The sequence below is a fragment of the Dermacentor albipictus genome, chromosome 10 (assembly GCF_038994185.2).
Source record: "Dermacentor albipictus isolate Rhodes 1998 colony chromosome 10, USDA_Dalb.pri_finalv2, whole genome shotgun sequence".
NCBI classification, from domain to species: Eukaryota; Metazoa; Arthropoda; class Arachnida; order Ixodida; family Ixodidae; genus Dermacentor; species Dermacentor albipictus.
Window position 1 is genome coordinate 65151872 of NC_091830.1, and position 12329 is coordinate 65164200.

The 12329-nt window shown below is 48.1% G+C and overlaps 1 protein-coding gene across 1 annotated transcript; it reads left to right on the forward strand.

The window, feature by feature from the left end:
* Window positions 1-660: 660 nt before the first annotated feature.
* On the forward strand, window positions 661-10911 carry LOC135904206 (uncharacterized). Its single transcript, XM_065434845.1, has 3 exons — window positions 661-672; window positions 3140-3442; window positions 10469-10911. The coding sequence occupies exons 1-3, from the start codon at window positions 661-663 to the stop codon at window positions 10754-10756; spliced, it is 603 nt and encodes a 200-aa protein (XP_065290917.1). The 3' UTR covers window positions 10757-10911.
* Window positions 10912-12329: the final 1418 nt, after the last annotated feature.

The window sequence follows — 12329 nt, forward strand, 5'->3', positions numbered from 1 at the left end:
TGGTGCTGCAAGTATATGCGGGTGCGACATGGCTCGAATCAGCATGCAGGGAAACTTCTGCTGGGCAGAAGAAACAGTGCCCTGGCAGTTACCAGGTGCCTCAGAACGCTAGCGTCATGAGCGCCGCTCGTGGCGTTACATGCATCGCACGACGACGGTGTACGAGATGAGGCTTAATGAGCACGACGGGAAACTGTTGGTATTAGTGAGCGTTCAGTGAAATATTAGATATACAGAAACACTGTCGTCGGTGCCGGTGCCGGTACTTTGAGTATGCGAGCCTAAGTATCCTTCGTTTAAGATAAAAGGCACACTGCGAATGGAACGCACTCGAGCAAATATTCTGACGAATAAATCAAGCAAGGCCATTACAAGCGGTCAAAGCAACTACGGTGTTTCAATGATATCGCATCTCTCCAGCACGTCAAAGAATCCACATGTCCCACCACAGCAATGCCGCCGGCAAGACTTTCACCAAGAGTTTCCATATAATTTTTATCGCAGAAGAAAAAAAAAATATGCTGCACGCAATAATGAACAGCAGCATCATGCAGGAAACTGTAGATGCTATACGCGACGAGACATAATTAATGCAAACTTCAACACCACGAAAATTAGCGCGTATCCTTCAACCACGGTAACCAAATGTAAAATGTCGGAATGAAAAACAAGGTAAAACCACGAAAGCGAAATTTGCCACCGACGAAGAACGGAGCAAGAAGCTATAGGTATGTTTAGTTTGCATTCTTACCCAAAACAAAATATCGCTTGTCTTGCAGCAGCTTGATGATGATCGAAATTGTACATTTTCTGCGCGATATCTTTCGTGTCTACCGATTATGCGGTGGTGAAACCAACGCTACACCCTAAAGTCTACTGCGCCGTACGTCTGATATTTGTAGCAGGAGTTGCCACATGTTACGTTTTTGCGAGAGGGGTGATGCAGGAAGAGCAGCGTATAGAGCAGATTGTGAATACTAAATTGCTTAGCGTCTGACGGAATATGTACAGAAACAGAGCATTTGCAGGTACTCGCGAAGGACGTTGCCTTGCATTATGAGCCAGCCGTTGCGGTTCACGTTACAGCGCGTGACCCAGTTTTAAATAGTCCACGAAGTGAGTAAAATGCACTAGAAAAGCAACAATTTGGAAAGCAAAACAGCGCTGCCTCATTGGGTTGTGGGCGCATCTATCTTTGTCACAGGGACAGGGTGTGGTGAGAAAAAAAAGGACAAGTGGAGGTAGAGACTGAAAGAGTGCAGAACTGCGTCACCAGGTCCGCCGCAATAGAAAGCACGGACTTGGCCGCCCTCTGTAGGCCATCAGCACATTTTCGCAGGGATCTTGGCTGCACTTAGACGTACACTTGTGCGGATAAATCAGTGTCCTTCGCGGAGTCTATGAGAGCGTGGAAACTCAGTGCAATGCTGCGCATTGCAGTTCGCGGTATCGGCCGCGGTTGCGTAGTGGTTATAGTCTTGGAATTCTAAGCACGAGGTCGCGGGACTGAATCCTCGTCACGGCGGCCACATTTTAATTGGGGGCGAAATGTGAACACACCCGTGTACTTAGATGGCGGCGCATGTTGAAAAACCCTAGGTAGTCCAAATTTCCGGAGTTCCACACTATGGCGTGCCTGATAATCAGTTCGTGGTTTTGGCACGTAAAACAGAATAATTTTTTTTTTCATTCGTCGTCTTCACGTGAACATTATGCCTTGGAGAAAGCCCCTCTTGAAGTGAACGCGCCAGAAAGTTCACCCCATGCACGCGGCACTATTCAGCCTTTTTTTTGAAGACTAGAAACGACGCACAAAGGATGACAGGCGCTAAAAGGCCAAATGCGTATACTGTTTCTAGTTTACCTAAAGCTGTACTCACTCAAATATGTTTCTTATTATTCTGCTGTTCCCTCGTTACCATTGTGGCTTGGGCACTAAAAAAAATATCGACTTGAATCTGAACTTTCGGGTTGCAGAACCACAACTGGTGGAGTTCACGTACATCAAGGAGCGGTGACGCTGACCCTTTAGCGTCACGGTTCAATGGGCTGGGTTTCTCAAACGGTAGGCACTCCTCTGACACGATCAAATACACCAGGATCACCGGAAGCCTTCCTCCACATTGGGTGCCGGACAAAAGCTTTTGGTGCAAGCAGCGTGCGCGCTTCTTCTCCACGTTGTGGATCGGGTGGGTGCACACCACTGAGAAGTTCTGTTTGTAAATGGATGCCTAAAATAACACATGAGAAGGTAAAAAAAGCCAGAGAATCCCGTATCGCGAAAGGCAACGAAGCTAGTGAAAAAGAAAAAGTCATCATCAAATGAGACAGAAAGAGAAGGGATCTAATGAGATGCAAGTAATTATGCTGGCATTTCTGCATCCACTTTTATGCTGCTCTGGGCGAAGAAACATATTAGGCATATATGGACCCCAAAAGAAGGGGGGCCGGCAAATAAGAAAATAAAAAAGGGGAAAATATATATGATTGCTGTCTTTACAGTTGAGACAAAGGCGTTGGTGCTAATGTAAATAGGCCAGAGCTTGTCAGTTAAGCCACTCTCTAGAAGGGATGGTGAGAAGAAAATTTAAATCTTAAAAATACATTGATGGAGAATGTACAGGACCTTGTGTAGTTGCTAGTTGCTCGAATTTTGGAAGCAGAACTCGTTAGGCAGAAATAACCAGTCAGGAGGTATCAACGAATCAATTTCGTGGGAGTGTTCCATGTTTTGTAGGGATCAGCATAAACAAGAATAGATAGGAATACTGCATCGGAAACTTCAGCTTTGTTGGAACAACCACAATATTGTAAGACTGTGGAAAATAATAGAACGGCGTGTTAAATTAATACTAGTTGCATTTTCGATGCATTGTGTACCTGCGCGGGGGCTCCTTGCTGTAAAATGGTTTTTCGCGTTTGTTACGTTCAAGGATGGAGAGTACCGGTTGGTGATGATGATAGTGATTATTCCGTGCACAGTGGCACAAACTCACTGTGGGGAATAGGCAACAAACTTAGTGGTAAAATACTAGGCGAAATGCGCATGCATATTTCGATTACCCTTATGGATATAAATATGAAAAAAACGAAGATGTGAAAATATTGCTAGTGATTTCAATTTTACTTGTGTGGGCAGTCTTCCTCGGCGGCGTGCGTCACAGTGGAAACAATCCACATCGCCAATGCCGCCACGTCTGAAAAGAAGAAGAGCAGCAAGATGGATGACGACCCCGCGGACTTTCGTCGCGCCTACGTAGCGCCGGAGGACGACGACCCCGCAGACGTTCGTCGTGCCTCCGTAGCGCCGCTGGACGCTGCCGCGCGGGTGGCCGCCGTTGCGCCAGCGCACATTCCACCACCGTACATTCCACCGGCCAAGGTGTACGTGGAAGACGAGGGCGAGGTCGAGGAGCTCTTCCGACCACCGCCTCTAGCACAGGTAAGTCAATCCACGGCTGTGGCTCACACGGAGTGAATCAGGGACGTCTGAAATCAAGTGAATTCCTTGTACATGAGTGTAATGTTTCACTTCTGAAACCCGCCGCGGTTGCTCAGTGGCTATGGTGTTAGGCTGCTGAGCACGAGGTCGCGGGATCGAATCCCGGCTACGGCGGCCGCATTTCGATGGGGGCGAAATGCGAAAACACCCGTGTACTTAGATTTAGGTGCACGTTAAAGAACCCCAGGTGGTCAAAATTTCCGGAGTCCCCCACTACGGCGTGCCTCATAATCAGAAAGTGGTTTTGGCACGTAAAACCCCATATATTCTTATTTCACTTCTGAAATCTAAAAAGAAAAAAAATCTGCCAGAACAGATCTTACGATGAATTGCGACGTTAACGCGAGCGGCATTCATGCAACGTATCGACGGGCATCATTGCCAACGCCGAGACGTGTATGCAGCCGGGCTGCTCCGTCACGCTTGCGCCTGCACACCTGGCGCCATCTGGAGGTGCTGCCGTAAGGATGACGCGGGGCACTGGTTCGACTACGATGAGAATCGGAAAGATTTAAAGGATCATTTTAGAGCGCAGCTCTTTGGCGTCCGTTCCTGGGTTTCGCGTCGTCGTCGGCGTCGTCGTCGACGGCGTCGGCCTCGTAACCAGCTCGCCTCCGCCGCCGCGCTCCGCCGCCGCGCATGCGCCGCTGCTCCGCCGCCGCGCATGCGCGCTGTCGGCTCTCCGGGCGAGGGAGGATGATGGAAGGGAGGAGGAGAGACTGTGGAGGAGGGCTGGCTACACAAATGGCTCTTTGGCGTCCGTTCCTGGGTTTCGCGTTGTCGTCGGCCTCATAACCAGCTCCGCCCCCCTTTCATCCCCCCAGCGCTAGCAGCGACCGACTGATACCGCTTTCGTGAGTCCGCTACCGCACTCACGAAAGACGTCGTGCACTTCCTGCAACTCGCATTAACCGTCCATCGATCCACACCGATGTTAGTAGTGGGGGACTTTAATGTTGACATAAAGACAAACAGCAATTTCCTAACACCTATGCGGGAGAACATCCCGTTCCTCTCGCTCGTAACGCGTCCCACGGCTGTGACAACCTCGCGAGGCACTTGTATAGATCTCGTCTTTGAGAATCAAGCATTGGTGTACCAAGTCGAACATATATCAGTCTATTTCTCCGACCACAAAGCTTCCTTCATGACTGTCAAGAACTGTTAATGGAGTCTTTGTTAAAGGAATACGTGTGAAAAATAAAAAAAAATTCTGTGATAGCGCATACATGTGTTGCTCGATTTCTTTGCCTCAATCTATCGAAAAGGTGAAACAGCTTATTTGCTGCGCTCAAATTTCGCATTAGGAAGTAACGTAATCGTCGGTAATTTTTTTGTCACTGTAGATACGTTTTTGTCCTGTTATCCAAGTTGGCGCCACAGAGCGTTCATTGAAGGGCCGCGCATAGGTACACAGTGCCACACACTCGGTGCCCGAAACTAGTTCCAGAGAATGGTTTGGAACCACCTTCCCTCAGTGAAAATGTTTAAACCCTTAAGGGTGTTTTATTGACGCATTGGTAGCGCCCTTACCGTTAGGGCCTTACAGAAACTTGCTGAGGCCGACAACAAAGCTCTAACTAGACGTCCCATGGCACAAGAAGTCGTTGAAAGCTATGCAATTATACTGAAAGCCTTGGGTGCACAGAAATATCCGACAAGATAATTTCACAGGGAGAGATACGAAACTCTCCTCTGGGATATTTCTGTGCGCCCAAGGCTGTCAGAATGATTACATGGCTTTGAACTGCGTGTTTTTTGTCATCGCACGTCTAGTTAGAGCGCCATTCTCATCGTCTATAAATTTTTGTAAGGCGCTAACGGTAAGGGTGCTATGAGTGCGACAAGTAAACACTCCTAAAAGGAAGCTTTAGCTCAGGCCCAACTCCGACGCGGCCTGCTCAAATACATGTAAAACGCAAGTACGCTTTCCTGAGATAATCCCGGACCGATCTAAACGACATTTGTTGCATTTGAGAGAGGAAGTTAAATTCTAGTGACTGTTGGAAGCGGAATTTCGATTTAGGGCCTGAATTTTGTTGAAAGCGTTTTCAACAGATCGAAAAGTTCGAGAAATATAGGAGCACGAGGTTTACACATTAATACCTCTGTATCAAAATAGATATCTCGGTTCTGTAAACGGCATCCATTAGATCATTCAAGAAGAACGAATTTGATATGTCAGTTTTCATCTTACATGAATTTGTTACGTTGTGTACAAGGGTTCGGTAGAAGCTGTATTTCCATATTACAAATGTTTTTCGAGAATCATGTGTGACATATTAGTTTTGTCCGCTTTAGATGTACTAATATATGCAACTCACGGACTTGTGATAGCATTTGTCAATGCTATGTCACGCAGTTGTAAACTTGATAGATTCGTTTTCTAAAAATTTGCACTTATTGCTAATTTCTCAAACAATTGATGGTGTAACTGAAAAATTCCAAACCAACAGTCACTAGATGCTAAGGTTTTCTTTTAAATGCAGCAAACCTCGTCAAATATGGCGCAGGGGTTGCCAAGTAAAACGAGTTCTCCTTTTGCATGTATTTAGATAGGAGCACTCAAGCTAAAGCTTCCTCTTAGGGGCGTAAAACTTTTTGCAGTGCAGCAGCCCGATGCACTATACCCATTAGACCACGGACTAGCCGTGACCCTGCTTGGCAGAAAAAAACTGTAGCAGGCATAGGCAGTCTCTGAAAAGTGCGTGAACTACCAAAAACAAAGCTAATTGCAATAAAATAACAATACGGAAGAACGCATATCACGATGAATGTCAGCTAGAATGCGATGATTTAAGGAATGTAGCGAAACAGCGTGCTGCCTCTACAGAAAGGCGTCACGTACGGCTGTTTCCTTTCTCGGACTTCCCACCCCAACTGCTGCGTCATCTATTAATGCCACCGGAAAATCCACGCGTGCCGCTTTTGTCAATATGCATTCAGACGAGACCGTATCAATGAGGTTCATTTCCGCCGAGCACAGAATAAATTTTAAGGGATTTTTTTATCTCACTCAGGGGCCGCACATGCTCAGTATCACGCACCCAGTGGCCTAATTTGCTGTGACGGTTGGGTTTGAACACCGTTCCCGCAGCACAGCAACACGATGGTGTACATTAAATCATGGACCACACAGTGAGCCATGTTTGCGACAAAATGGTCAGAGACAATCGCGCGTAGGCAGAAAGTCCCATAAAAGTGCGTGGAGCTACCAAAAAGTGCTAACAGCATTAGGAAAGAACCCTTCATACCCCCTCACAGATAAATGCAAATTTGACAAGCGATGCATCAAAGCGAGCGACACCCTTTGGAAGTGCTGCTATTGCAGCATCAGGTGCCGCTCCTGGTTGGGCGCTTTCGCGGTTGGCTCTTCAGAGCTGACGGCAACCACGCAGGATGTGTTGCAGCACGACCTCGTCAGCTTTCACAGTGGCAGTTGTACAAAGAGAGATCAAGGCGACAAAGAAGCATTGCGGATACGACAGGTAAACGAATTGCGACCGAAACAATAATCGATGATTATATAAGGCAATGCGAAGCACTTGTCCCACGCACGGGGCTTCAAACCCGAACGATCTCGCGCCATCTCGGGGAAACGCACGCTCGAGGACCGCGACGTCGACATCGCCTGGGCCGCGACACCCTGACTAAAGTGTGATCGGAACCCGGGGCGGTTGCAGACGCTACGTGCCACACCAAACTGGTCTTCCACATTGTTCTTTTGAACGTACGCGTATGTGTCCCACAAATGGCGACCCTCCGATCGGCGCCGCTTCCTCTCGGCGGACATTTCAGCGCCTGTTCTGTTTGCGTGACGCTGTTCTTCGGCCCAGCGTCGCGTTTGTTCTTGCTCGCGCTCGGTAGCCGCGAGTATCCCGTCGGCCAGTCACTTCACATCCGGCATTGCCACTTCGGTACGCAAGGCAAACCTCGGCAGTCCCTGCAGAACGTTTGCTCTGTTACGCTCCTCTACCGCTTAATAATTGCGATAATCTGACTCAGGTAGCGCTGCCGAGCAATGTCTATTTGTGGCGCGCACAGCCGTACTGCCGAGTGCAGCAAGGATAGGAGGCGCCAAACGAATAGCGGACACTGGTTTACTATATATGGCTCCCGCAGGGAGTCATATATGGGTGCTATACACAGTAACTCTAAGCGGCCAGCGAGCATTGGAGCGTATGGGGGTGCCCGCCTATCGGTGACAAACTCTGTGACCTTGGGCTGTGTCGCGTTTGAACTTGGCTCCGATTATGCAAAGATATGGTTTGCATATTCTTTTCGTTGATAAATGTTCGTGCAAGCCGTTTCAGAAGTTTGAGATGGTTGGCACGTATATGTCGCACCGCATAGAAAGACATCTACGTCCTCTGTGTGTTTATTATATTAAACGAAACATATAGTAGCCTAATGGTTAGAGGATAGACCTTCGGGGCTGTCGAGTTGGTACATCGAGGTTCGATCTCACCATAGGTCGCAAGTGGGCTTATTCATTTAAAACGCCAGAATTGAGGCGACACTGGAAATAAACATTCAGTACTGTGCCCGGAATAAAGCAAGTAACGCTTAATCATAACACGCGATATAGTATTGTTATAAATACACATCATTGCGATACACAGTTAAACCACCATCTAGTGAAGCCCTATTTTACGCATTTCCCGATCCAACGAAGAAATTTACATTCCCCAGCAGGTATACATATGGTTCAGTGTTATCACCCACTTAAAAAACACAACAAGAAATTTCAGTCTCGTATTTTGGGACGTTGTTTCTGTAGTTCTGTTGCTTGTCGTTCTGTTGTCTGTAGCTTGACGTCCTGTAGTCGGAAGTTCTGTAGTTCTTGCTGAATATTTTATTAAGAATTGACAGAGACCTCTTTAAGGCTATGTAAATTTGTTAGTACAAGAAAGAAAAGTATAAAAATAAAGAAATAAAAACGTCCCTCCTGGGCATTCCAACTTGCGACCTCACGATTCCGAGCCCAGCATGTTACCACCGCACTACTCCGAACATGCTTTCTGTAGTACAGTTTTTCCATGTCAATAGTAAGAATTTCTGTCTGCGTTCATGTTTACATTTGCATTTTAAGAGCCAAGATCCGCTATCACTCCACGGCGTCAAGTGCCGCATTTCTAGAAGAGCAAGAGTGTTCGTACCATCGACAGGTACATCGTGCAGTGCTAGAACATCGATTTTGATGTACGATATCCATATTAAATAAGGAATTCAGAAATAGACAACGTTGACGTTTAGGGTTATTACTGCTAGTTTCGACAGTTGTCTCTCGTTCTTTACACTTTTGAGCGCGCATATAATTCGTGTGTTCAATGCAAAATAGCTCCATAAACATTCGTGGATGAGAGTTCTTTCTGACAGCATACTGGCTTCTCACGGCAGCGCTGTACCAGAATAATGAGACCCGAGCGAGACAGCTTTTCACGCAACTTTGTGGAACAACCCAAAACTTCCTCTTCGCTTCGCAAAAGCTTATGCTACATTTCTGGAAAATTAACTAATGTGTCAGTGTAACAGGACATGTAAGTCCACAGGCCTGTGCCACATCTTCCCAAATAAGACAAAACGGATACGCAGCAATTCCCGCAGATGGTATGATTTTGATGAGGCCGGTATGGCGTTGCTGTGCCTCGTCGTCACGGTACAATTATAACAATTGGCCACGTGGACTTTAATACCGGTGTCGGTGCTATCAGCATTGCCGGCTTCAGGGGAAGCACGATTGAATACCGTGCAAGAGAAAAGTACAGTGTACACCACCGATGCGAAAGTGACATACAATTTTAAAGCGTCGCGATGGAAAGCACTTCTGTAGCGGCGTCAGAAGCTATGTCGCTGCGACAGAAAGTGGTACATTTCTAACGCCACGACAGAAAATGTGTAGTCCCGACAGAGAGTTCCTGTTGCGACATCAGAAGTGCTGTTGCGATAAAAAGTTGTTGTTGTGACTGCATACACTCTTGTTGTCGCGACAGAACGTTCCTGTGGCGACTTCAGAACTCTTGGCCGTCGCGACGGAATGTTTCTGTTGCGACGTCAGAATTGCTGTCGTAACGTCAGAGTCGCTGTCACGATAGAAAGCTATTGTTGTGACTACAGAACTCTTGTCGTCACGACAGAATCTTTCTGTTGCGACGACAGAATTTCTGTCGTATCGTTGGAATCGCTTTCACGATAGAAAGCTGTTGTTGCGACTACAGAACTTTTGTTGTCGTGACCGAACGTTTCTGTTGCGACTTCAGAACTCTTTGTCGTCGCGACAGAATGTTTCTGTTACGACATCCGAGTTTGTGTCGTAACGTCATAAATGTCTGTCGCAACTAGAGAAAAGTCAGGAACGTCTGTCGTACAACAGAAATTTCTGTAGTCGCGACAGAAATTTCTGTAGTTGCGACAGGAATTCATGTTGTCTTTTTCAACTGGACATCAACCTGAGTTAACGAAACAAGCTTGGCCGAACTCAATATAAAGAAGTTTTTCCTGAAATAAATGAGTGAAGAAAGTAGTGATTTATTTCTACTTGTGAGACAGACGGGTTCTTCGTCGAGCGTGCGCCCTAAAGCTATCGCGTTCGAACTTCTAGGCCGCATGGTCACATCTCTAGCTTTATTTTGACGAGGCTGCACGCCACTTACATGCATGGAACGGAACACCGCCTCGTTAGGGGCGGTGGTTGCTTTCGTTATTTCATGGTTTATGCGACAGATATGCCTGGATTAGCGGCAAATATAATTCCGTGGTAGCATTTGCGTGTTGTTACGTTACAATTTTAGATTTGGAAGGACCAAAAGATTCCTTTCCGGATTTTGCGAACTTCCCGATTTCACGAAATAATTCGAGCGTTGTCATCACTTCGTTATGTCGAGTTTCAACTGTAAAATAATAGGAATAATCGTGTAAGAATAATAAATACAAAACCGCAACCTTGTTTCCGCTTGTTTTTTGCAGCGTCGTCAGGGCGTCCACCCACTGGTGATACTGTGCATCGCATTGCTGTCCATCGTTGGCACGCTAGCGCTGATTATATACACGCTCAACCAAAAGTTCGAAGTAACCGAGTCACCGTCGAGAGCGACTCAGCTGACCCCGAAAGAGACAGCTGTGTATGTGGAGCACAACGACTCAATTTCGCAAGGGCAACTGCACAGCGATTACGGTGGCGCGGGGATCGACACACCGGATGCCGGCGACCAGAACAGTGGGGGCTCTGCCAGCACCGACGGCTACAGCAGCTGAAACCAATTGAATCCAACTTGGGTTCCACATGCCCTCACCTACTTGATGACGCCCATTTGTGTTACGGAGGCTGGCTAGTGTAACCGAGCTATTCGCGTGCGGCCGCACTGTAGAGCAGCATTACGTGCGTACCAATAATCGTTGTTCTTTCTTCATTCCTTGCTTGCAGGTTTTTTTTTGGCATTTCGTTGAATACTGCGAATAGCCCCCCATGCCCTTATCACTTAACACACTCTTATAAAAAATCATGCGTGACTCTGCAATCGCAAGCACCAGAGACTAGTGGAGCTGGCGGAAGACCAGTAAAGTATTGCCAAACCGCACACAAGACACAAGAGCGCAGGTAACGCGTCCCTTCCGCACCCGCCAAGGGCGTCTACTACGGCGTGCGCGATTCGCATGGCCAGTGCCGTAGTGGACACCGCGCTGATGTCCTGTCTGCGGAGCGGTGGGCGAGGAGGACATCGAGGCACCCTAGCAGCCGCCGGAAAAGAACGCCCCTCCTCCCTCTCATGACCTCTCTGCCCCGCGCTCCGCAGGAGACGGGACGCATCATCCCGGCGCGTACTTACAATGGCTATTAGTTATAGCGGAGCGTGGCACTTGCGGAGATGCCAGACATTTGCGCGCATGCGTGAGTAAGAGCGGGCGCGAGAGAGGAAATGTGGCGACTTTTGTTCCTTGAATATATGACTCTGCCTAGGCAGTACGGAGGAGTTTCTTAGCGCGTGTTGTAAGAGTATGTGCCTAGGCGTGCCGGCAGAAGTCGCGGGGCGCGGTATTGCTAAACCTAGCATCACAAGTTCGTGGCTGGACGTAATTCAATCGTATTTTCTACTAATTGAAAGTACGTGTAATTATTTCGCATTAATAGCGGAGCCTCCAGGACAGCAAAGCGGCAACGGGGACACGAAAGCTAGAACTCGGACTGGTCCGTCGGTTGGTGCTCGCGGAGGCCTGCGCGTGCCAGGGCTGTATAAGATCGGCTGTCCACTATCGCGGATAGTCAATTTTTTATGCGGACACCGCGACCTGAACCTACGGGTCGCCCTGTTTCCAGCTCTGATCGCCCCGCTATCCTTTGAGCACCCTGGAGATCCTGCGCTGCCTTCTTTATTAAAACCTCAGGTGCTCTCATAAGGCCTCCGTTTGCCGGTTATGTGTGCCCTGCTGGAGCAGTGGTTGTAAAAAATGCAACTAACGTCGCGACGAACAAAGCTACCCGGGACTTATACAACCCCAGTCAGAACCTTGCCCCTTCAGACACAGCGATTACCAAATGGGGCGTCCGTGTCTATTGCCTCACCGCGCGGGCAGCCAGCGATGGAGCGAACTCGACCGCACTCAGCAACGCGGGCATGTCTAGGGGACAAACGCATACAACACGCGCTAAGAAACCTCCGTAGTGCCTAGCCAGAGTCACATATTGAAGGAGCAAAGGCCCCCACATTTTTCTCTCTCGCACCCGCTCTTACTCGCGCGTGCGCAGAAACGTCCAGCGCCGCGAGAAACGCAAAGCCCCGCTGTACCTACTAGCAATTGTAGAAATGCCACCCGGGCCGCTTGCCTTGCT

Bases quoted from the DNA above. Each gene is read 5' to 3' on its own strand.
- LOC135904206 (XM_065434845.1), top strand. The intron at 3,443-10,468 runs GTAAGTCAATCC...TGTTTTTTGCAG, and splicing joins GACCACCGCCTCTAGCACAG to CGTCGTCAGGGCGTCCACCC.